General features: G+C 59.2%; 1 protein-coding gene across 2 annotated transcripts; it reads right to left on the bottom strand.

Annotated features, from left to right (window-relative positions):
* Positions 1-56: 56 nt before the first annotated feature.
* BRPF1 (bromodomain and PHD finger containing 1) lies at positions 57-23310 on the bottom strand. Of its 2 annotated transcripts, none has more exons than XM_048856395.2 (14): positions 23201-23310; positions 22222-22830; positions 19778-20737; positions 15141-15297; positions 13882-14013; positions 13230-13376; positions 11971-12283; positions 9644-9946; positions 4725-5012; positions 4484-4631; positions 3615-3751; positions 3404-3522; positions 1166-1320; positions 57-988 (listed from the first exon to the last, which is right to left on the bottom strand). In XM_048856395.2, exons 2-14 carry the CDS (start codon positions 22818-22820, stop codon positions 805-807), a joined length of 3642 nt encoding a protein of 1213 aa, XP_048712352.1. In that variant the 5' UTR covers positions 22821-22830; positions 23201-23310; the 3' UTR covers positions 57-804. The 2 variants fall into 2 exon arrangements, with proteins under 2 accessions (XP_048712352.1, XP_048712353.1); XM_048856396.2 differs by having other exon boundaries at positions 13248-13376.
* Between the last annotated feature and the right edge of the window lie 594 nt (positions 23311-23904).

Here is a 23904-nt window from a genome sequence, read left to right as displayed (position 1 = left end):
CAGGGACCCCTGGGCGGACCACGCCCCCCGCCCGCAGCACCAGGCCCACGCCGGGGTCCCCATAGACGGTTTATTTTCTAAGAATCAATAGATTTTCTTCCTTCCAAATAAATACAAACAAGCGTCCGACCGCGGCGGGGAGGAGACGCGAGTCCAGTGGGGGTGGGCAGGGCGCAGCCGCTCCCAAGAGCTCCCGTATCAAAGTGTGCGAGTAAGAAGGTTACAAAGAGACGGCCCGGGCCACGCAGGCTGGAAGGGCCCTGATAGGAAGCGCTGTTTAGTACCAAAATGCTTCCCCCAAGACACTGAAACGGGCTACAAATGAGAATAATTTAAATTCTCCATCCTGTACAGTATTTACAGTGCCCCTGCGGGCATGGGAACTTCACCCACTGGAGGTGTGCTCAGTGAGCGAGGCACCAGCCCCAGGCAACCGGGCCTCGCCCCTGGGAATGTGAAATTCGAGACCGAGCAGGGCCAGGCAGGGCAGCACAGTAGGAGGGGAGGCTCTAGCAGCGCCAGCTGGAAAAGAGGGAGGATACAGAGGGCACTGCTGGGCACTGCCTTCTGCAGCAGGCTACAGCTCTGCCTGCTTCTGCTCTAACACACTCACTCCTGCGCTGCAAGCGCCAGGTGCTCAGCCACAGCTGCTTTCAGGAGCACGCTCTCTGTCCCAGTGACTAGGGCAAGCCCCTGCTCCTGTGCAGACCAGCTGCACTAAGTGCCCAGGACTGAGAGCCCTGTTTGCCCTGAGACTGAGAAGCCATGAGCAGAGCCAGTGGATCAACGAGGGAGCAGCTGGTGTCAGTCGCTCTCGCTGGAGTCACTGCTCTGTTCGCCTTGCACCTTGTTGCGATGCTGCATGGCACGGTGGTAGGCGATCTGCACAGACTTGCGGATGTTTGACTTGCGGCCCTCCAGCATCTTCTCCTTATCCAGGTCCTGGTTCACACCCAGTGGCACAAGCTTGGTCCGGGGCAGCCACTGCCTGGAGGAAAGGGCATCACACCTCATTTGAGGCTTCCCATCATCTGCATACCCCACCCCCTCCCTGGTGGAGTTCACTGACTTGCCCTCACCACCCCCCCCCAGCAGGCCATGCTCTGTCTTGCTGGGGGGCACAGAGCTGGCACACATCAGGAGAAAGCCCTGGCCCGGCCCTTACCAGGTGCGCTTGTTGTCAAAGAAGAGGACGAGGTAGAGATGCTCTCGTGCTTCCTGAGTCATCTGCTCTCCCAGCTTCAGCACCTCCAAGGGAGGCACTGGAATGGGGACGCCATGATGGAACATACCCTCCCGTGGCATCTTCGGATCAATGATCTGTCAAACCAGCAGGGAGACAAAGGTGAGATCCCAGAGAAGGGGCAGGAGGGGGAGCATAGAAGCCCTCACCAGCCCCACTAAGACACTGAGGAAAGCCTTTCCTGGGGGGTATAAAGACAGAATCAGGATTGGAACAAGCAAAGTGCTGCCCGGCCCCTAATAATCCGCTCTTGCACCCCCGCTCCCTCCCCCCGGCTCAGCTCTTGGCAGCAGTATCCCTTGGAACCCCACCCAGCAGGACTTGGTTTGAACAGTTCACTCCTAAGTCTTGTGCTTAGGACCCAAAGGCCCCGTGTCAGTGATTGCACTGGAAAGCGGCTGGCTGACACCAGCTCCCTGAGCGCCATGTCGGTCACCGTGACAACCCGAAGCAAAGGGGCTGCAGGTGTGTGCAAAGAGGCAACACCACAACCAGTTCAGGCTAAGTCACAGGGGCTCTCTCCAGCTCACATCCCCACTTCAGAAACAGCCTTAGCTCATGCTTGTGTTTGCAATTCCTTGCCTTCCGCGATGGGCCTCTGGCATCACTGACAAGACAGCAGCTAGGCAGCTGGTGTGCCGAGAGCACTGCCTGCCATGCTGACCAACAGACTCATTGTTTCCTTCTGTCGTCTCTGCTCTTCGGTTTAGACTGCAAGCTGACTGGGGCAGGCTCTGTGCATACAGCACCTAGCACAGCACAGACCTGGTCTGTAACTGGGGCTCCAAGGCAATGCCCCAATACTAACAAACCAATTGTCTTGAGAGCCTCAGGGAAGAAGAGCCTCCAGCTCTCCAGGGGCTGCGCCTATCACTGGACTCACAAGTGAAGCCGTATTGGAGACCCTAGAGCCCGCAGCTCAGCCTCCCGTCACCTTGGGGACCAGATCTGCAGGGACAGGGGTATTTCCACGCTCAGAGCTCAGGCTAGAGAACCTCCTTCTGAGGTTTGATTGCTAGATTTTAAGGCCAGAAGGAACTTTATAATCTGAGCACCTGCATAACACAGGCCAGAGAGCGCCACCCAGTGATGCCTGCACTGAGACCCACCACTGGGGCTGACTAAAGCAGGACTAGTTAAGAACTGAGGAACAGCTGGGGCCAGGATCACTAGCCGAGGGAGCCAGCCAGCAGGCCACACTCTAAAGGGGTTCACATATGATCATCAGCAGGACTGTGCTGGGTCAGACCAATGGTCCAGCTAGCCCAGTGTCCTGGCTCTGGCAGTGGCCAGGTGCTGTAGAGGGAATGAACAGAAAGGGGCAGTTATCGAATGATCCATCCCGTCGCCCACGCCCAGATTCTGGCAGTCAGAAGTTTAGGGACACCCACAGCCCGGGCTTGTGTCCCTGCCCACCCTGGCTAACAGCCGTTGGTGGGCTGTCCCCCATGAACTTGTATCGTTCTTTTTTTGAGCCCAGTCATACTTCTCTTCACATCCCCTGGCAACACGTGCCACGCGAGAAGTACTGCTGCCTAACCATGTTACGTGAAGGGGCAAATGCTGCTTCCCTGTTCACCCGCCCCACCAGTCACGATTTTACAGGCCTCTCTCCCATCCCCCCAGTCCTCTCATTTCCCAGCTGAACAGCCCCGGTCTTCTTGCTCTCTCCTCATACGGAAGCTGTTCCATGCCCCTAGTGAAGACCATGCATAAGTGTTCTCTCTGGGAGGCCGGGGGCAGAGGAGACCTGAGGCCACCCCCAGATCTCAGTATAAGACCCAAGAACGGGTACCCACAGGATTTTCACACTGGAGCAAATGGCAGATGTGCTTTAGCCCTAATTGTTATGGGAAACAGCAAGCCCCTTAATTCCCCCACTAGTCACAGGGCTCAGGGAGACTAGCCTACTATTGGCACAAGAGCAGCAAGCCTCCAGCCGGACTGGCCCAAGGATGGCAGTGACATGGGGTGCAGATCATTTGGGTGCAAGGGGAGGGGATTCCCAGGGTTCTGGCCCATCCAGTAAGAGTGTCAGCTCGTTGGCCACAGAGAGTCCATCCAGTCCCTCACTATGAGCCAGGCAAAGGTTCTGCCAGGCCCCGGATACTGCAGGGGGAGCAAAAGGAGAGACGAGGACACGCAGCCTGCTGTACCCACCAGTGCTGGGTACGATGGGTACCCCCGGCACTTAGCCCACACCAGGTCCAAGGCATCCAGAGAGGAGTCTTCATCTTCCGACAACCACCCGGCTCCACGCCCAATGCTCTTCCGCACCACTGCGCCAAAGAAAAGGGGGGAAGAATTAGCACCGATGCTTCCAGACAGTGACAGGAGCTGGAGGCTGCTGGCCGAGGCCCAAGATACTCACTGCTGTGACCCACCCCTCGCCCAGCACCAACAGAGTACGACTCGTTTTCCGTTCCAGAAGTATCCTCACTGCTGTCCTCCGGGAAGTTCACACGGGAGAAGGAGGGCTTCCCTCTGCCCTGCTTCGAGGGCGTCGTGCTGTGGGAAGGCAGGGGAGCAGTCCTGTTACTAGGCGCCACATTACCCTTCCAGGCACTGCGTGCGTGCGTGTTTGTGTGGTGGGAAGGGACGGGACCCCACGTTTTGGGGAGGCGGCCAGCTAGTGCCCTCAGGAATAGAGCCCACAGCACTCGGCAGAAGAACTGCCCGCAATAGTGCCCTGAGATACGGGGCTCTCCAGGTGCCTTTGAAAGGGGGAGTCAGTGGTTAAGTGAGAAGGGTTCCCCCAGATGGCATGGGCCCCCCCCACTTAGCCTGGGTCTTCACTCCAGGGCAGGCCTGGGGTCCCTCTATCCACAGAGAGGAAGGAACTGGCACAATCCACCCCGTCCATGCTGGCCTCCAGCAGACACACGTGCAGGAGCAGCCTCTGTGCAGGTCTCTGGTTCGGGCTCTCCAGCCGTGGCCTCACCAAGAGGGCTGTTTGACAGCTACCCGCAGGGCAGGGCAGGGCTGAGCGCTGGCAGACTTATAGCTTGCCAGGCCCAACGAGTCCCAGCGTCTGGGCCTTCTGCCCCTCGGCAGGCGTGGCTTTGGGCGCTGCATGTGACAGGAAGGGGCAGCGGTGGCGGGTGCTGCAGCCTTGAAAGGGTCACTGCTCAGGGGCTTTACGAGCAGGCTGACGGCCCCACTCCTGGCACAGCCGCTGGGACGGAGCCCCTGGCTGGCCTAGTGCCGGGGCCAGCCGGAGCAGAGCCGCCGGCGCGGTACCTGGTGCGGTCCGAGGCAGCGCTGCTGCTGCTGCTGCTGCTGGACTCCGAGTCAGAGCTGCTCCGCGGAAGGCTGCAGTCGTTCCGGTAAACCAGGAAGCTCTTTTTAACCGGCTGGCTCCCGCCACTGAAGCCATTGGCTGACAGGTCTGCAGCAGAGCCAGGTGAGGGACAGCGTAAGTCACACACACGGATCCAGCACAGCCCCCGCCGACCCACGCTGCTGCCGCGGCCACACTCACCAAGGGGAGGCTCTTCGGTGGATTTATCGCTGTCACTCTCTGAGCTGGAACTTGGCCGTGGGCTCCTCCCTCTTTTCCGCTGGCGCTGCGACCCCTCCATTACTGGAAGCTGGGGGGGACCTACTGGGCTACTCCCATGCCCTGCAGCTAGCTGACTGTCCCGGTTCTTGGGTGGGCGTCCAGGGCGTTTTGGGGGCCCTGCGGTTTTGGGGTTCTTTTTGGAGAAGAGCACAGAAGTCCTCCGGCCGACCTCATGCGCTGGGGTGGAGGAAGAGTTGGGGCCCAGACCTGGAAGAGAGAGGATGAGAGAAAGCATGTTCAGAAGCTGGGCAGCAGGCTCCACCACCCTGCCCCACTCCCAGCTCCCCAAGGGAGCTCTGGAGATCTGCCCCCACAGCTCCCACCGCCTCCGGTGAGGCCCTCGGGCAGCAGTGTGCACAAGCACGAGGGGAGAGCTGTGGGGAGCCCAGAGCTAGCACAAGAGGCTTCCGATCAGCAGCAGAGCTTCATAAGGAAGGGAATGTCCCATGCCTTGTCCCATCCTGCGGGAGCCTTGCTCCTGGGCCTTGCCACCACTGCCCTCACATCACCAAACCGGGGCAGTTAGTGGAGTTGCCGAGACTCCTCACCGGAGGGGATCTCTGGAGAAGACTCCACCCTAGCAGGTGCAGCCACTCCCTCATGTTCAGAGACGCCAAATTCAACGAAAGGAAGCAAGATGAGCAGCAACAGCATCTCCCGAATTCCTCAGGCTCCAGCTGGGAGCTGCCCAGCCCTGCTGCACCCCTGAAAAGCTACTGACATCTGAAGTGCTTGTGAAAAAGCTTGCACTTCCTTGTGCTAAAGGCCCAGCAAGCCTGCAGCAGGAAAGTCGTGCAGCCCCCCAGGGGCCCGGACTCCCACTGGGCCCCATGCTCACAGTCAATTCATGGCCTGTGGTTATTTCTGAAAGGGACTGGTTTGAAGGATGGAATTTCTGCCATGCTCTCAAGGCAGCCAGGCCCAAAGCCTCCTTCCTCGTGTGCACCAGGGAAGGGGGAGCTTGTAGCTGGTCAGTGGCTCAGCCCCTAGCTCTTGGTTGCTGCATTGTCCTCCAGGAAGCCTAGCTGACCAGCCAACACTGCTGGCTCCCATCCACCTCTGACTCAGTCCTCTGCAGCCTGGCTCCAAGGCACAACGCAGGGAGCATGCCCTGTCAGCCAATTAACTGCCTCTTGGGGGAAAGCTGCCAAACAAGTGGCAGCTGCAGGCAGGTCCTGGCACAGCTAGGAGACAGGAAATGAAATGCTGGGCACCTGGTGCAGCAAAAAGGGAATCCTGGATTGGAAAATGCCCAACTCTACACTCTGGAGTTGGCAGCTGTTCCATCTGAGACGAACAGGACAGGTCATGCCTGCCAAAGCTATTGATCCCAGCTTTCCTGACCTTCCTGGGTCACGCTCACGCATGGCCCTGCTAAGGAGTGCCAATATGTGAGGTGTGGTAACCCTGCCCTGGCACTAGCCCCTGCAAACAGCAGCACAGAACGCTGCCCTGGGGTGGGACAGCCAAGGAGGGGGGCACGAGCTGGGAGGGGGCTCGGGACTCACCCGAAGAGGCAGTTGGAAAGAGCTATAGGGGAAGGAGGAGGATGCAGAAGCTGGAGTGGGTGGAGCTGGGGAAGAAGGTAGGGGATCAGATAACAGAAGAACTGGGAAGTGAGAAGGAGGAAAGCCGGAAAAGAGGAAAGTCAGACCTGGCTCTGGGACCAGACACTCAGAGAGGGAAGTGGAGGGAAAACATCTACAGATGTGCAGCAGAGAGCATCAAGGCAATCTACCCGGTTAAAACAGGACAGGCTCCAAAGACAGTTTAAACCAGATCCTGCAAAGGGTAAGCGAGACATCCCCTGCCCCCAAAGAGCCTGAAGCATGTGACCAGAGATTGACCGTCTGTGACGATGTGACTCAGCAGGGAGAGCTGTAGCTCACGAAAGCTCATGCTCAAATAAATTGGTTAGTCTCTAAGGTGCCACAAGTACTCCTTTTCTTTTTGTGAATACAGACTAACACGGCTGTTCCTCTGAGACCTGGGAATGTGCCCTGGGGATTGGAGACCTGAGAGCCTGTCACCTGAGCCGGGAGGGGGAGGTAACACCTCTGCCCAGGAATGTGAAGACAGGCTGCAGGAGAGAGCCTGCTGGGGGGGGGGGGGGGGTTGTTTAGTTTTCAGTTTGGGGCTGGGTGGAGGAACGCAGGGAACCCCAGGGCTGGGGTCTAAGCTCCCTGCTCCCCCAGAAGGACTTGACTGAGGGGTCCTGGTTGTACCCACAAGCTCTGGTTTGGACTGTGTTCCTGTTGCCCAATAAACCTTCTGTTTTACTGGCTGGCTGAGAGTCTCAGTGAATCCCAGGAAGAGGGGTGCAGGGCCTGGACTCCCCCACACTCCGTGACACCGTCTAGTGACACAATACAGGTCAAAGGGGCCCAGTGCCCAGGTGAAGGCCCCAAGTGAAGAAACCCGCTTGGGGACAAACTGGGTGCAAAGGGACAGCCTCAGGAGCAGCCACCCCAAGGAGAGGCAAAGAACAGGCCAGCGAGAGCAGAGCTGCACTGCCAGCCCAGGAGAGGAAAAGCTGCCCAGGCTGCCGGAGAGCGATCTCTGTTGCTAACAGCACGGCTTTGGACCTAGTTGGGCAGCGTGGCCAAGGCCCCACGGATCCTGAGCAGGGATCCTAGAGATGCCCGTTCTAAGCATCATGCCTTGGCCACGACTGTCCAAATTTCAGCTCCTGCTGCCTGTGGGGCTTTCCCGTCTCACTTCTCAACATGTCAAAGGAGCCCTTGTCTTGGTTTGCTCCACCTCCCCTCCCAGTTAGCCCAGCCGGGTCAGCCCACTCCTCTCAGCAGGTTCCTGTCCCCACCCGCTCTGGCCCCGCCCACACCCCGCCTCTCCTCCTCAAGGGCCCAGCCCGACCCCCATCCAGAGCCCCACCCCCACCTAGGCTTCCCCCTGCCCCCATACAGGCTCTCCTGGCCCCACCACCACCTGGGCTCCTGCCCTGCCCCCATCTGGGCTCTCCTCCCAGTTAGCCCAGCCAGGTCAGCTCACTCCTCCCAGCTCCCGTCCCCTCCAGCTCTAGCACCCCCGCCACCCGACTTCGCCCCACCCTGGGCTCTCCTGGCCCCTCCCCCACCCGGGCTCCTGCCCTGTCCCCATCCAGCCTCTCCTCCCCAGGGGCCCAGCCGGACCCCCATCCAGAGCCCAACCCCCACTTGGGCTTCCCCCTGCCCCCATCCAGGCTCTCCGGGCCCCACCCGGGCTCCCACTCTGCCCCCATCTGGGCTCTCCTCCCAGTTAGCCCAGCTGGTTCAGCCCACTCCTCCCAGCAGGCCCCCTGCCCCCATCCGGCCTCTCCTCCCCAGGGACCCAGCCCGATGCCCATCCAGAGCCCTGCCCCCATCCAGGCTCTCCTCCGCAGGGGTCCTGCCCCTACCTGAGCTCCTGTCCTATCCTCGTCTGGGCTCTCCTCGCAGTTAACCCAGGCAAGTTGGGTCACTGCAGGGAACTGGCCAAAGGGTTCCATCAGCCTACAGGACAGGCCCCAGGTGGAGCAACGGGTAGTGATCAATGGCTCCATGTCTAGTTGGCAGCCAGTATCAAGCGGAGTGCCCCAAGGGTCGGTCCTCGGGCCGGTTTTGTTCAATATATTCATTAATGATCTGGAGGATAGCATGGATTGCACCCTCAGCAAGTTTGCAGATGACATTAAACTGGGAGGAGAGGTAGATACGCTGGAGGGTAGGGATAGGATACAGAGGGACCTAGACAAATTAGAGGATTGGGCTAAAGGAAATCTGATGAAGTTCAACAAGGACAAGTGCAGAGTCCTGCACTCAGGATGGAAGAATCCCATGCACCGCTACAGACTAGGGACCGAATGGCTCGGCAGCAGTTCTGCAGAAAAGGACCTAGGGGTGACAGTGGACGAGAAGCTGGATATGAGTCAACAGTGTGCCCTTGTTGCCAAGAAGGCCAATGACATTTTGGGCTGTATAACTAGGGGCATTGCCAGCAGATCGAGGGACGTGATCGTTCCCCTCTATTCGACATCGGTGAGGCCTCGTCTGGAGTACCGTGTCCAATTTTGGGCCCCACACTACAAGAAGGATGTGGAAAAATTGGAAAGCGTCCAGCGGAGGGCAACAAAAATGATTAGGGGACTGGAACACATGACTTATGAGGAGAGGCTGAGGGAACTGGGGATGTTTAGTCTTCAGAAGAGAAGAAGGAGGGGGGATTTGATAGCTGCTTTCTGAACCACCTGAAAGGGGGTTCCAAAGAGGATGGCTCTAGACTGTTCTCAGTGGTAGCGGATGACAGGACAAGGAGTAATGGTCTCAAGTTGCAGTGAGGGAGGTTTAGGTTGGATATTAGGAAAAACTTTTTCACTAGGAAGGTGGTGAAACACTGGAATGCGTTACCTAGGGAGGTGGTGGAATCTCCTTCCTTAGAAGTTTTTAAGGTCAGGCTTGACAAAGCCCTGGCTGGGATGATTTAGTTGGGGATTGGCCCTGCTTTGAGCAGGGGGTTGGACCAGATGACCTCCTGAGGTCCCTTCCAACCCTGATATTCTATGATTCTATGATCTTTCCCTCCCAGAAAACTGGGAAAAACAGCATCTCTAGTTGGTTCCCAATCCCCTTGGGAGGGGCCCCGCTGCAAGGAGGAGCTCCCAGCCATCTTCAGGGACACTAATGAGGAACCAAGGAAGGAGCAGGACCTCCCCCCACCCCAGCCTCTGCTCTGGGAGGGAAGGTCCATGGCTGCTGATTCTGCATCCTCCACCCTTCTCATGCCCTGCCCAGATGTGGGGTTACGCCAAGCCCCTGGGCATAATGTGCTGTGCCAGAGCGTCAATACCACCTCCCAGCCAGTACCTTTGCCAGTTTCCTGGCTGCTGCTCTCCTCTGCAGCGCTGTCGGTCTGCATGTCCTTCTCACAGGGGTGGTGGGCCTGCAGAATCCCCCTGGCGGAGGGGCCGTGTCTGTCCAGCACATCCCGTGGGTGAGCCAACTTCCGGCGCAGGACTGTGATCTCCTTCTTGATCATCTTGGCACGGCGGGAGCGCCCGATGCTCTGCTTCCCAGCATTGACCTCATCCAAGTGCTCCAGCAAGATCTTAAGCTGCTCCTCCAAGGGCAGGTGTTTCTGGTTCTCTGACAGCAACAGCCGCACCTCCTCTGTGGGCACAAAGAGGGGCAGATAGGTGAGAGAAGCCAGGTAGGTCTTTGGAATTCCCTTCCTCCTGGACAGGGGACATGGCAATCCAGAGGGGATTAACCCACGGGCACAGAACAGTCACCTGAAGGGGCCCAAGAGATGAGCTCCTTGGGAAGGGAGGAGCCGAACAGGCTTAGCCTCAGAAATGCAGAGAATAATCCACATCATGCTGAATGGGCCAAAGGACTGGCAAGAATAAGACAGGGGTTTGCAACTGGATAGAGCAGCACAAGAATCAATTCATTCGGGGGTGTCCTGGAGCAGGGAGAGAAGGGTCGTTCCCCCCCACCACCCCCAGCTCTGGGGAGACCCCACTTCCTGGGCCCTGTGCTCAGCTCCAGGCCCCTTAATTCCTCCAGCAGCCCAGACTGCAGGGACAGGGCCAGCCCTGCGGGTGGGTGGTCCAGGCGGTGGCCCAGGGCGGCCCACCAAAGGGGGTGCCGTGCAGGGTTTGCCCGATTCCTACCTGACCTGCTGAGAGCTAGCTGGGCTAACAGAGGCAGCAGACAGGAAGGTGAAGCAGCTCTGGAGAGGGGGGGAGGGACCCGAGCTTCAGGGGGCAGCTGGACGAAAAGCTGAGCTAGAGAACTCCTCCAGAGCCGGGGTGACCATCCTCCCCCAGGCCCCACTGCTCCTGTCCCCCCCTCCCATTCCTCCCCAGAGCTCCTGGTCACTCTGGACTGGGCATATCCTCCTGTCTGCTGTGTGCGGGGGACTGATATCAGGGTGTTCCCCCTCCCCACACCTGTGTACCCGGTCTCTACTGACCTGGGATGATGGGACGGGGGAATCGGTGTGATCTGCTGCCTCTATGGATCCCAGCAGCAGCTGCTTGGGTCTGAACAGACCTTCAGGCACCTGACCCTGAGTGCTTTCTTAAAGAGATAGCGTGCTCGCCATGCAATCAGCACACACATGGTCTTTCACACACTCCCCTCAACACATACACCTCACAGCACAGTCCTGATATCAGGAGCTGCTGCTCTTTTGCCCTTTCCTTACACAGCCTGCAGGGAAAGTGACCTGGATGCAGGGAGCCCGGATGTCGCTCCTTGCTCCCCCCACACAGCTCCTGTCACTGCATCCAGATCAGTTTTCCCATGTGGGGGCAGAAGGGAGATGCAGAGGCTAGGGGCACAGGAGGGGGACAGAGGCTGAGGTGAAGAGGGCACAGTGCAGGAGTTAGGGGTTCAGGAGGGGAGTGCAGGGGTTGGGGTCAAGGGGGCACAGTGCAGGGATTAGGGGCACAGGAGGGGCCAGGGGTTGGGATGAAGGGGACACAGTGCAGGGGTTGGGGTGAAGGGAGGGTGGGGAGCCCATGGGGGCCAAGGGCAATGGGGGGGACCCACAGGGACCAGGGTCACCAAAATGCAAGTTCACCCAGGGTGCCATGTTCCCTAAGGCCGGCCCTGTGCAGGGGCATGGGGATGGCCCTGATAAGGGCAGTGCCCTCCATTCTGCACCCTCACTGCTCTGCTGGAGGGAGCTGAGAGGGGAGCAGTGACTGAAGGGAAGAGTCTGGCTCGGAGGCACACAACAGCAGCTTGCCAGAGGCCCCTGCATGGCACAATATGCACGACGTCACCCTCGAATCCTTAGCACAAGACCACAAAAACCAGATTCTCTTGTTGCAGGCTGACCCTGCGCACCAACAGCACCATGGGGCAAGCCAGGAAGCCCGTCTCCATCTGGGCAAGCGTGTCACAGCTGCCAACCAGCAAAATGCACCTGACCCTCGGGGTCCAGAATTGACCTGGGACTGGCCCTGTCTCTTTGGGGAAAGGGCATGTGGGCTGGCTAGGAGACATAAGAGGATGTGGCAGAGACTGCGGGGGGAGGATGGGGGCACTAGATTATGCGCTGAGGAGGGGGGACAATCTTGCCCTGGCCTCCAATGATCTAACAGAAATTCTCAGCTGTGACTTCCACAGGTGACCCTCCTGCATGCAGCCTTTGCATCCTCGGACGGGGTGTCAGTACCCACCCTCCTCCGTGTCTCGGTGCAGCGCTTCGTCCACAGGGATGCAGTGTGGAAAGTGCATGCCTGTCTCAAAATCAATGCCCATCTTCTCCGCTTGCCGGCGAGCCTGGCGCAGCACAGCTCCCCCCTGCTCTCGCAGCCGGACAGCTGCACGGTAAAAGATTGTGTCCTTGGCATTGTATTTCAAGCAATTGCTGACAATCAGGTTGAAATCTTCCTCAAAGTCATCAAAGTTCAGGTAACGATAGGCCTCCAGGTTCTGCTTCATGGTATAGAAATCCATTGGCTTCTTGATGTGATCTAGATAGTCTGGGACCTGCACAGGGAGAACAGTCAGATCTGAGCCTGGAAGTCATACCTCAGAACTACCTGCTCCAAGAAAACAGCTGTTAGAAGAATCCAGTCCTGGTGCTTTGCCCCAAATGGCGTTGCATACCCTGCAAACACTGCCCGCTCTGTGTAGACACAGGGAACGGCAATACCCCGGCACGACCAGACTGGGGCTAGACAAGCGGCCCTGCATACTGCAGCCCAACCCAACACTGGGAGTAATACAATTAGAGGTATTTCAGAGGTGCCATTGCACACTGCACAGCCCTAGCCCTCTCCTCCAGTCGGTGGCAAGCAGGAATCTGGCCCCGGCTCTGGAATTCCCCAGGGCATGGCAGAGGCTTGCTTTAATTCCAGATGGGTTGGAGGGGGTGGAATTTCATAGCCCAGTTACACAGGGCTCCAAGACATACAAACACACAGAAGAATTGCAAGAATGGGACAGCAGGCGCAGGCAGGCACAGTGCAACCCTCTCCCCAGCCCCTGGCAGGACAAGGCCAAGAATGACAGAGCTGACAGACTCGGACAGTGTTTTCTGCTGCACCCGCTCGGGAGAAGTCTGAGGCCAAACTCATTTCATGTCTATGCCTAGACAGAGTGCTTCCAAGGGAACGGATGGGAGCGTGCTGAGGGTCCCACTGCACCTTGCCTTTCCAAGCAAGGAGCCCCGCTTGCCTGGCCTGGCTTGGCCCACCATGCACACAGAGAGACCGTTGACACACAAGAGGAAGACGGACCATTAATCTCTCTGCCAGTCCCTGCTCGATGCTACAGTCACAGCTGTGCTCAGCTCAGCTGCCCATGTCCCCACTTAGCTAACTGCCCCGGGCTGCCCGCTAGCTGTCTGGAGAGCACCATTTGCTGCCCTTGGCATGGGCAGACTGGGGTTGAGTTCGAGCGAAGTAGAAATCTGGGGGGAGGGGGTTCTTACTTCGTAGATTTCTGTTACCTCAGACAGAGGGACCGGCTCGCTGAAGATGTTGCCCGTATCCTTCTCCTGGAGCTGCTCGAGAGTCCTGCGGAGGAGGATGAGGAAGGGGGTCAGCTGCATCTCCAGCGCCACCTGCTGGATTTTAATCTGAAACACAAGAACAGGGCGGGACTGAGCCTTTTGCCTCCTTGACCATGCTACAGCCAGCCAGGACAGCTACTGCCCTTGGGACGCAGACAAGGCTCACAGGGTGAGATCTGGACTTCAGAGAGATCCGCTTTGTAGCAAAGAGGAGCCATTTCCCAGCTGCTTCAAGAGGCCAACCTCCCCGCGTGATGGCTGCAGGCGGGATACTCTGACTGGAGAAACAGGCTCTGACTCAGCCTGTCAATGCCAGTGAAAAGCAGAGATGCAGGAACTGCACCTGCACTTCCCAAAGCCCCACCCCGTTCAGACCCTGCGGGGCAGGGCACTGTGTGGGCACACACCACCGCATGGCACAGACAGGAGAACCAGCCAGTACCCGCAGGGGGAACCTGCGCTCCTCTCCCTCCCCACACTCAGGTCAGGAAGATGGGCTCGCCCCACAGCTCCTGCAGGATGGGCCTGTGCTGTCAGCCCCAAGCTCCCAGGAGGGACACACAATGGTTACCGTCTCTCTCTTGAGCTTCTCCCGTTTGCGTATCAGCTCCACCAGCAGGCGCGCACGCTCTAGGTCATGGCGGAGGCGCTGCCATGATTTCAGCTGCTCCTTCAGGGCCCAATTCTTATCCTCTGTCTCCCTCTGCAGGAACATCAGAGACCATGAGATGGAGGGAAGCAGCTCCCCGTGGCAGTGTGCGGGCACTCTTTCCCCCGTGAAGAGGGAGGGGCCTGACCTATCTTTATTTTGAAAAACCTGCCTACATTTTCAGAAGTGACTTGTGATTTTGGGTGCCCGGCACACCCAAAAATGGGTTGATTTCCAGCCAGTGCCAAGCCCCTGCGGTGTCTCAAGTTGGGCAGTCGCTTCTGAAAATGCAGGCTCCTCGTCCCCAAGGTTAGAGGGACCCTTCCCAGCACTGACCCCACGCAGCACGGCCTGCCAAGTCTGCAGACAGAAAAGCTGGTGTGCCTCTGCAGCTGCTCAGAGCTCTGCTAAAGGACAGTGGAGCAAAGCTAATAATACTCTGGTCAGTTCCGCTGCTGGGGCAGCAGGGAAATGGTGAATTTCACTCTGCTGGGGATAGCTAGGGGCAGGCACTGGAGCTGCTCTCGGGGAGCAGCCCACAAACCTGAGAAGGAGCAGAGTAGGGGAGACCTCTGCCCCATCCCAGCACCCAGGGTGCCGGAGAAGAGGTAGGGTAAGAGACGCCCACGAGCCAGGAGGCTCTAAAGTGGTGAGCAGGGAGCAGAAACCCCCTGCTCCTTTCCAGAAACCAGAGGCACCCACTAGCGACAGACTGATGCAGATGGTGGGAACAAGAAGGGCCCAGAGCCAGAACTCTGGTAGGACCCCTGCATCAGGAATGGGGGACTGTGTTTTTCCTCGGGACACTGCCATGGACCTCACTAGTAGGTCCCCCACTCTCACCTGGCCTCTGGCTAGCACTCTCTAGTAGGTTTTTCCAACCCCTGCCAGCTGGAGATGGGCAGGAGAGACCAAGCCAGCTAGACACACTCTTTGCATCCCTCCCCACGGTGAGCTTTGGAAGGTCATTGCCTGGCAAGTCTAGGATGCTGAACAGAGTAGAGAAAGGGGAAGCAGCTGTGGTGCGGAGCTGGGACTGGCCTTTCCTCCCAAGGACAGGTCGGGCCATTCTCCGGCATGGCTCTGAAATTGCAGGCATCACGTACAGGAAATGCTTCAGCCCCAAGGCCCTGGGATGCACAAAGCACACAGAGCATCAGTGCCCAGAGCCCACCCCATACCTGGTCACAGTTCCTTTGTGACTGCAAGTGTGTCTGCAGCCGGCGCAGCAGAGGCACCCCATTGCGGGACTGTCTCTTCAGTGTCCAGTAGCTGTGAAGTCTCTGCATGAACTGGCTCTTCCTCGGGATGGTTAAACGGTTAGTGATCTTACTGAGCCTGGGGAGGAGAGGGAAAGCAAGTACATGATCAGCCAAGTGAGCCCTGCCACTACCAAACCAGGCCCAGCAAGAGGGGCCTAGTCACACAAGCCAAACACCAGAGACCCAGCTCAGGGTTGGCTGGGGAGTTTCCTGCAAGGCAGCAGTCCAGCCAAGAAGGGCATGGGACAGACAGGCTTCTCTGCAGGACTGTGCTCCATGGCATTCTGGGGGACAGTTATCATCCTTCCTCCTGCACACCAGTCTGGCAGGCGGGGCTGGGAACTCTGCACAGGGGTGTCGCAGACAGGATGGGCCTTCGCAGGCCTCTGTGAAAATTACAATTATTATGTGCACGGTCGAAGTGCCTGCAGCCTGGGTCTGGGCCCCGTTGCTGGGCACTGCACACACAGCGAAGGTCCCTGCCCTGAAGAGCTCCCAACACACAATCCGTGTGCGTAAGAGGAGGAAAGGGGGGATCACGGGGCTACAGGGGTTAGCACCAGGCCCAGCTGAGTGACAGGGCCCAGGGACTCCAGGGACATGGGTTTCTGTTGTCAGTCACCAGCTGAGGGGCCATCACTGGCCAGCCTCAGGGCCCTGTTTCTTGTGGGGCTCGCTGCAGGGCGGGGCTTGAGGAGGGCTGTGCAGGCAGCAGCCATGTGGCCTGGGACGTTGACCCAGCCATGGGGGCCTACAGGAAAATCTTAGTCCAGCAGTTCTCAAACACATAGTCTATGGGAGTCTGCCAGACACCTGGCGCTGACTCTCCTCAGTACTGCACATGTGTTCCCAGTGCTTATTTCCCACCTGGGCATCCATCAGGCTCATGACAGCAGTCGCTAAGGAGCTAGCAAGAGCCAGGTGCTGTACGAAGTCCAGCACAGAGCCACCCTGAAGAGCTTACGGTCTAACGAGACCAGAAAGACCCAGGGCGGGGGAAGGCGTCGAACGCCAGCTGAGTGACCAGTGTGGTGGCAGCAAACAGCATGCTAGGGCCATCACTTTTGGGGGGCGGTGTTAGAAGGAGATCAGCTAAATGGAAAGGAAAGGGAAAAGAGGGACAGAGGAGAAGAAGGGGAGAGTGAAGGGCCAGTGTGGCGTAAAGCTGAAGTGAAGAGACTGGGGAGGGTTGGCGCAAACAGACAATCCGCACAGTCCAGTCCTCTAGACACCCAGAGTCCCTGCTTTGGCTACTCCTGCAGCTCCGCAGCTGGAGCTTCTGGCTGACTCTGGTCTGTGGGGAGCTGGGGGCTGGGCAAGGGGTGGAAGGTGCCCCTAACAGACACTCTGTTTAGATGTGATCCATTCTTCCCCGTGTGCCGCATGCATTTCTGAGGGAGCAGGGGAGGGCAGCCCTGTTAGATACTTGTTGCCACAGTTTGCACAGTAATAGCCAGCATTTTCACACACAGTTTCTCAGAAACAGGAGGGCCCCAGGTCAGAGCAATCACTTCTCCATGTGCTCCACTGCGACATAGTGACAGCAGCAAGCACACACGCAGGCTGGCAGGGAGTCAAACAGGAGTCAAATCACCAAAAGGAGAGACTGCAGGCCCAGAATCAACCAGGAGAAAGGCAGTGAGCCAGCCTAGTAGGCAAAAGGCCACAACCCCAAGCCATCAGCTCAGGAACAGAGATCTCTCCCTGCACAATACACCACAGCACTGTCTCTGAGCAGTCTACACCCATGTGAACCAAACCCCACCACTTCTGCCTATCCATCCCCCAGCCAACAGGGACCCAACACAGCCTCAGAGATCTACTATCAGCCTGAAAGAGAGAGTTGGAGTCTAGCCACAGGATGCGCTCCAAGGAGGAAGTAGACTCAGTAAATATTCAGTCCTATCAGGCATCCAGCGTGCTAGGATTTCACATGGTCACTGTCCAGGCCCTAGTTCATCCCTTCTCCCCATATCACAACACAAGAACAAAGAGGCATTTAATTAAACGGAAGATGGCAGACCGCATGAACTGGCTCTTCCTCAGGATGGTTAAACGGTTAGTGATCTTACTGAGCCTGGGGAGGGAGGGAAAGCACGTACATAATCAGCCAAGTGAGCCCTGCCAAGCCCAGCAAGAGGTGCCTAGCCACACAAGCCAAACACCAGAGACCCAGCTCAGGGTTGGCTGGGGAGTTTCCTGCAAGGCAGCAGTCCAGCCGAGAAGGGCATGGGACAGACGGGCTTCTCTGCAGGACTGTGCTGCATGATATTCTGACCTCAAACCCAATAAGAGGAAACACTTTATTCACACAACATGTAGTTAGTCTGTGGAACTCTCTGTCACATGATCTCACTGAGGTCAAGAACTTCAAGGCTTAAGCCAGTTTCTAACTATTAGAGACCAGGATAAGGTCTAACGTGGAGGGGCAGATCATCCCTAGTGTGGGGTTCTCCTTCCTCTGAAGCTTCTGGGGCTGGTCATGGTCAGATACAGAAGACTGGATTAGATAGACCCTGGGTCTGATCCAGTCTGGCAATTGCTATCTCCCTGCAAAGCCCCACTGCTCTGCTGGTTACCAGCCCTTCATCCTCTTACCCAGCTCACTTAGCAAGGCCACTGTACAACTGGCATGCTCCCTGTCCTGCTTGGAGGGTAAACTGCAGGTCATGAGACAGCTAACAGGAGGTGAGAAACACCATGAGGACACCACAGATCCTGAGATTAGATGACCCTTGTGGTCCTGGCTAACCTTATGGGTCTGTGGAGCACAGGGGGTTTCCTAGTTCCCACAACTTCTAGTTGTGCTCCAGAGGAGAGCAGGTACCACTCCAGGCTGGGAGACGGGGCTGGTTAACAGCCAGCAGAAAGCATAAAGTTAGTGCCTTTCCTGGGACCCTCACATGGTATCCCAGCAGCCAGCTCCATTCTGCACAGACTTCTTCAGCAGGATGGCCTTGGCCCTAACAAAGAGCTGAAAGAGCAGTAGGGCCAAGGGGAGAAATACAAGTCAGATAAATTAACAGTACCCCCTTTCTTCTACAATGGTTTGTTCCAAAGTCCCTGAGGTTAACATAACAGGAAGGGAACCCTGGGAACCCCCAGCTGCTTCCTGCCCTTAGACTAAGAGAAGCCACCTCCTGCTCCTGCCCCAGCCACGTTCAGGGAGCGGCACAGAGGAGAGGAGGTCAACTTGGACGGAGGAAACTGGCAGCAAGCCCCGGAGTCACACTGCTTGCCAGATCCACCAGCAAAGCCACCGAGCACCGCGAACATGGAACGAAATAAACAGAGCTTGGAGGGGCTAATGACAGGGACACAGACTGTCTGGACAGGCGGGCCGTACCTGTGGGGGGCACGCAGGGCCCCAAGGCAAGGGGCCGTACCTGTGGGGGGCACGCAGGGCCCCAAGGCAAGGGGCCGTACCTGTGGGGGGCACGCAGGGCCCCAAGGCAAGGGGCCGTACCTGTGGGGGGCACGCAGGGCCCCAAGGCAAGGGGCCGTACCTGTGGGGGGCACGCAGGGCCCCAAGGCAAGGGGCTGTCTGGACAGAGGGCAGAGTGCTGGGAGCTGTACCTGTGGGGTGGGATGCAGGGCCCCGAGGCAAGGGGCCGTACTGGGGGGGGCCCAGGACCCCGAGGCAAGGGGCTGTCTGGACAGAGGGCAGAGTGCTGGGAGCCGTACCTGTGGGATGGGATGCAGGGCCCCGAGGCAAGGGGCCGTACTGGGGGGGCCCAGGACCCCGAGGCAAGGGGCTGTATGGACAGAGGGCAGAGTGCTGGGAGCCGTACTGGGGGGGCCCAGGACCCCGAGGCAAGGGGCTGTCTGGAGAGAGAGGGCAGAGTGCTGGGAGCCGTACTGGTGGGGGCCCAGGACCCCGAGGCAAGGGGCTGTCTGGACAGAGGGCAGAGTGCTGGGAGCTGTACCTGTGGGGTGGGATGCAGGGCCCCAAGGCTAGGGGCCGTACTGGGGGGCCCAGGACCCCGAGGCAAGGGGCTGTCTGGAGAGAGGGCAGAGTGCTGGGAGCTGTACTGGGGGGGGGCCCAGGACCCCGAGGCAAGGGGCTGTCTGGACAGAGGGCAGAGTGCTGGGAGCCGTACTGGGGGGGGCCCAGGACCCCGAGGCAAGGGGCTGTCTGGACAGAGGGCAGAGTGCTGGGAGCCGTACTGGGGGGGGCCCAGGACCCCGAGGCAAGGGGCTGTCTGGACAGAGGGCTGAGTGCTGGGAGCTGTACCTGTGGGGTGGGATGCAGGGCCCCGAGGCAAGGGGCCGTACTGGGGGGCCCAGGACCCCGAGGCAAGGGGCTGTCTGGACAGAGGGCAGAGTGCTGGGAGCTGTACCTGTGGGGTGGGATGCAGGGCCCCGAGGCAAGGGGCCGTACTGGGGGGGGCCCAGGACCCCGAGGCAAGGGGCTGTCTGGACAGAGGGCAGAGTGCTGGGAGCTGTACCTGTGGGGTGGGATGCAGGGCCCCAAGGCAAGGGGCCGTACTGGGGGGGGCCCAGGACCCCGAGGCAAGGGGCTGTCTGGACAGAGGGCAGAGTGCTGGGAGCTGTACCTGTGGGGTGGGATGCAGGGCACTGACACCACAGGTGCTGCCGCTCGCTTTTCTGCCAGGATCTTCCTTGCCTTCTTCATTTTGATTCTGGATTTGGCCTTTGCCTTCTTCACCTTCTCTGAGCTCCAGCCTTTGCCCTCCTCCTCCTCCTCCTCGTCCTCCTCCTCCCCTTCGCTGTGGGAGAGGGCAGGCAGCCTGCGCACAGAGCCGGGTGGCGTGTGGATGTCACAGTAGGCAGTTTTGCGTACACTGAAGGAGGTGCCGTTTGCTCCCGTCTCCCGGACGGGCTCCATTTTCATGTAGAGTCCAGCCTGCTGGGCACAGGTGACATGGAAGGCAGTGTAGCAGTTGGCTTTATGGCACTGGATGCAAGCCCCAGAGCCACGCTGCTTGCAGATGTAGCAGGTCAGCTTCCACCGGGCAGGTGGGATGTGTTCAATGCTGTCTATGGGCTCCAGGAACACAGTGTTGGCAAAGCAAACCTCTGGGATCCAGAGGGCACAGACCACATGTGCCCAGCGCCCATCGTCTGTCTGCTTGAAAGCACCACCCTTGTTCGGGCACAGAGCACAGTCCACTGCCCTGGAGGGGGACTGGAGACACCTTCTGCAGAGCCACTGGCCCTCGGGGATGTAGGGCACCCCATAGCACTCCTGATGGACAGCCAGGTTGCACATGTCACAGAAGAGGATGACATTGCTGTTCTGACACTCTCCATCATTGCAGATGCAGCAGACTGCATCCTCATCAACCAGGGCATTGGGGTCCCCCTTGTTGTGACTCTCAAAGTAGGACTCCTTCTCCAGCCGGTCCATTAAGTACTCAAAGATCTCCTGGGGAATGGGACTCACACCCTCTGTCTTCCGTCGGTCATTCATGATATCCAGCCAGATATAATCTTCCTCGTCCATGTCATATTCCACCTCCTCATCCAGCTCCTCTGCTGACTTTTCAATGTACCTGAGAGGCACATAGAGAGGGAATGAGTGACTGGGAGGGACCAAGAGCTAGTCCAGCCTAACCTTCCAAAGGGACGAGAGGGGGAGATTTTACCACCAGGGCCACAAAGCAGCAATGAGCCAGAAAGAAAAAGGAAGGGGAAGGAACCCACTGAAATGAGAGATGTTGCCGCACGCCCCTTTTCTCAGTTACTGAGCAGAACTGCAGTATGCTGGTGCGGCCAGCACAACACAGCAAGCACACTGCACCAAACAATGCTCCTGCTTGGCAACTGATGAAGCTTGGGGTGTCTCACGAAGACAAGGCCATCAAACGGAACATGGTAAAAACCCCCAAGCAAGTTCCCATGTGTTCCGGGGCCATTTGACCTAACAATGCTGAATTCTGTGGAAAGAAGGCATAGAGCACAGTTTGGGTTTGTCATGAAAAGGGACCGAATACTCTCTTTCCCTCCCAACTGGGGGATTTGGTTTTTGGAGGAAGGGCTTGACCTTCTGGTTTCCTATTCCAGCAGCTAAGGGCAGCACTGACCTCGCCATTATCCTCACCTCCTCCCAAACAGCCACCCCGATGAGGCACAGGACTTGGAGATCTCTAGTACAGGGATCAGAAATTCAATAACGCTGGCCTCACATTCCAGAGACAGAACAGCAAAGTTCAGCTAAATGGTCCCCATTAGTCTGCAGACAAGTGGGGTAGTTCAGCTATTCTCATGGGCTGGCTGCCACATCAAGTCCCACTTGGAATCTCTTCTTCACGCACATAAGAGGAGAAACTTGTATTGTGTTTTAAACGCTTACATTCTGGAGCAAATTCTGCAGCCAGTTACACGGAGCAGAACAGTGGAAGACACAGGGTACGTTTACACTGCGGCAACACACAGCAGCTGGCCTGGGTCATCTGACTCGGGCTGTGAGACAGTAAAATTGCAGTGTAGACCTTTGGCTTGGGCAGGAGCTAGGCCTCTGAGACCTGCAAGGGGGGAGGGTCCCAAAGCCTGAACGTTTACACTGCAATTTGCTAGCCCCCAGTCCAAGTCCGTTGACATGGCCCAGTCACGGGTATTTTACTGAAGTGCCGACATACTCTCAGGAACCATCAGGCTCCTGTTCCTCCACCTGCTATGGGACTGTACCAGTGAGAAGGGATTTGATAACAAGAGAGGTTTTGGCAGCCAGACAAGAAGTGGGAACCGAGTCTCCAGCTTACAGACCCCAGTCCAGGGCTAACGGAACACCACAAAGGGGAGCAAAAGAAAAAGTCCCTGGAGCCTGAAACAACAGTGCAGCAGGATCTGTAGGATTCGCCTCCCCAGACAGGCACCAGAGAGGCCCAGAGAAGGATCAGACAAGTACCATCTACACAGCGCCTGGACAAAGTACTAGTAAATAGAATATGGGGAACAATCCTGCCCCAGCCCCTGGGGGACAGCTTAGATGAAACCTAGCAGGGAGTCCCCCCGCCCTCCAACATGCAGATGGTACCTGTAGTAAGAAGTGGGGCGAGGTGGTGCATCAGGGGTGTCCTGCTCCAGCTCCCGGTACACCACCTCTGGGAGCTTGGGGGTGGTGCCTGCAGAGGCGCTGTGGTGGTGGTGGTGGTTGGAATCCTTGCGCTTCTCCTTGTTCTTGTGCTTGCCAGCTTTAGGGGTGGTGGCCGGGGTCTCGGTGTTCTCCTTGTTGCTCCCATTCTCCGGCAGCTCCTCAGGAGCCTCCTCATCCTCTGACACTACATCCAGGTTGTCAAAGATGCTGATGCGGTGCACGCGTCCGTGCAAGTCCACTTCCACCATGCGCTGGGCCTGGGCGTAGGTCATCACTTCACGGCCCGGTGACTGCGAGGTCTCCGAAGGGCTGGGGGACTGCTTGTTGGCGGCGCGGGCCTGGCGCCCCTTCTTCTTGTGTTTGCGGATGGGAGTATGCTGGGGTGGAGGGGGGTTGTCATGGTCATAGTGGTAAAGATGGTACTCGATGCCGCTGTAGCTCTTGTAGATCTTGCGGCAGGTGCCCACGGGGCACTCGTAGGGGGGCTTGGTTGCCCGCAGATTGTGGCAGAAAGTCTTCACGTCAAAGTCCACCCCCATGGCGTCACCTCTGCAAGGGAGAGGGGTGCGAGACAGGCATGGGGTGCTGTCACGTGCCCTCGCCCCCCAGCGCTCTCACTACCCGCCCTGCCCCCTCCCTCATCCCCTGCGGGCTCGCTCTCCGGTGCCCCCCGCCCCCCGGGCTCGCCCCCCGCCGCCCCCCACGCCCCGGGCTCGCCCCCCGCCGCCCCCCACGCCCCGGGCTCGTCCCCCGCCCCACGGTGCCCCCCCGCGGCCCCCGCCCCCCGGTGCCCCCCACGCCCCGGGCTCGCCCCCCGCCCGCCCCCCGGGCTCGCCCCCCGGTGCCCCCCACGCCCCGGGCTCGCCCCCCGGTGTCCCCACCCCGGGGCTCCCGCGCGGGGCAGCGGCCTGGGACGCACCGGCCGCCCGGAGGCCGCGCTCAGCGGCGGAGCCCGGTCGCGGCGGGCGGGGGCGGCGGGGCCATGGCGGCGGCGGGGCCGGGCCGGGCCCGGAACAATGGAGGCTCCGGCGGCTCCTGGCGCGGGGCGGCCCCGCTGGGTAAAGCGCCTCGCGGCCCTTAGCAACCGCACTTTCGCCACGGCCGGGCGGGACAGCGGGCGGGCCGGGCGAGGCCGCGCCGGGCCGGGCGGGACAGCGGGGCCGGGCCTGGCTGGCGGGCCGGGGCGGGCCGCGCCCTACAGCGCCCCCCGGAGCCGGGCCGCGCCGGGCCGGGCGAGGCGAATCTGCGGCCGGGAATCACTGGCGGCTCCGGCCCAGCCAATGAGCGCGGGAGGCGCAGGACGCCTGGGTTCTCTCGCTGCTGGCGGTTCGAGGAGCAGGCCCCGCCCCCCCGCGGCCAGCCCGGGATAGGCCCCGCTGGGGGGGGCTGTGGGGGTCGGCAGGGGAATGCGGGGAGGGCTGTGGGGGGTCGGCTGGGGGGATGGGGGGCTGTGGGGGGTCGGCGGGGGGCTGTGGGGAATGCAGGGAGGGCTGTGGGGGGTCGGATGGGGGGCTGTGGGGGATGGGGAGGGGAATGCGGGGAGGGCTGTGGGGGGTCGGCTGGGGGGATGGGGGGCTGTGGGGGATGGGGAGGGGAATGCAGGGAGGGCTGTGGGGGGTCGGC

The sequence above is a fragment of the Caretta caretta genome, chromosome 7 (assembly GCF_965140235.1).
Source record: "Caretta caretta isolate rCarCar2 chromosome 7, rCarCar1.hap1, whole genome shotgun sequence".
Taxonomy (NCBI): Eukaryota; Metazoa; Chordata; order Testudines; family Cheloniidae; genus Caretta; species Caretta caretta.
This window is presented reverse-complemented; position numbering and strand designations above follow the sequence as displayed.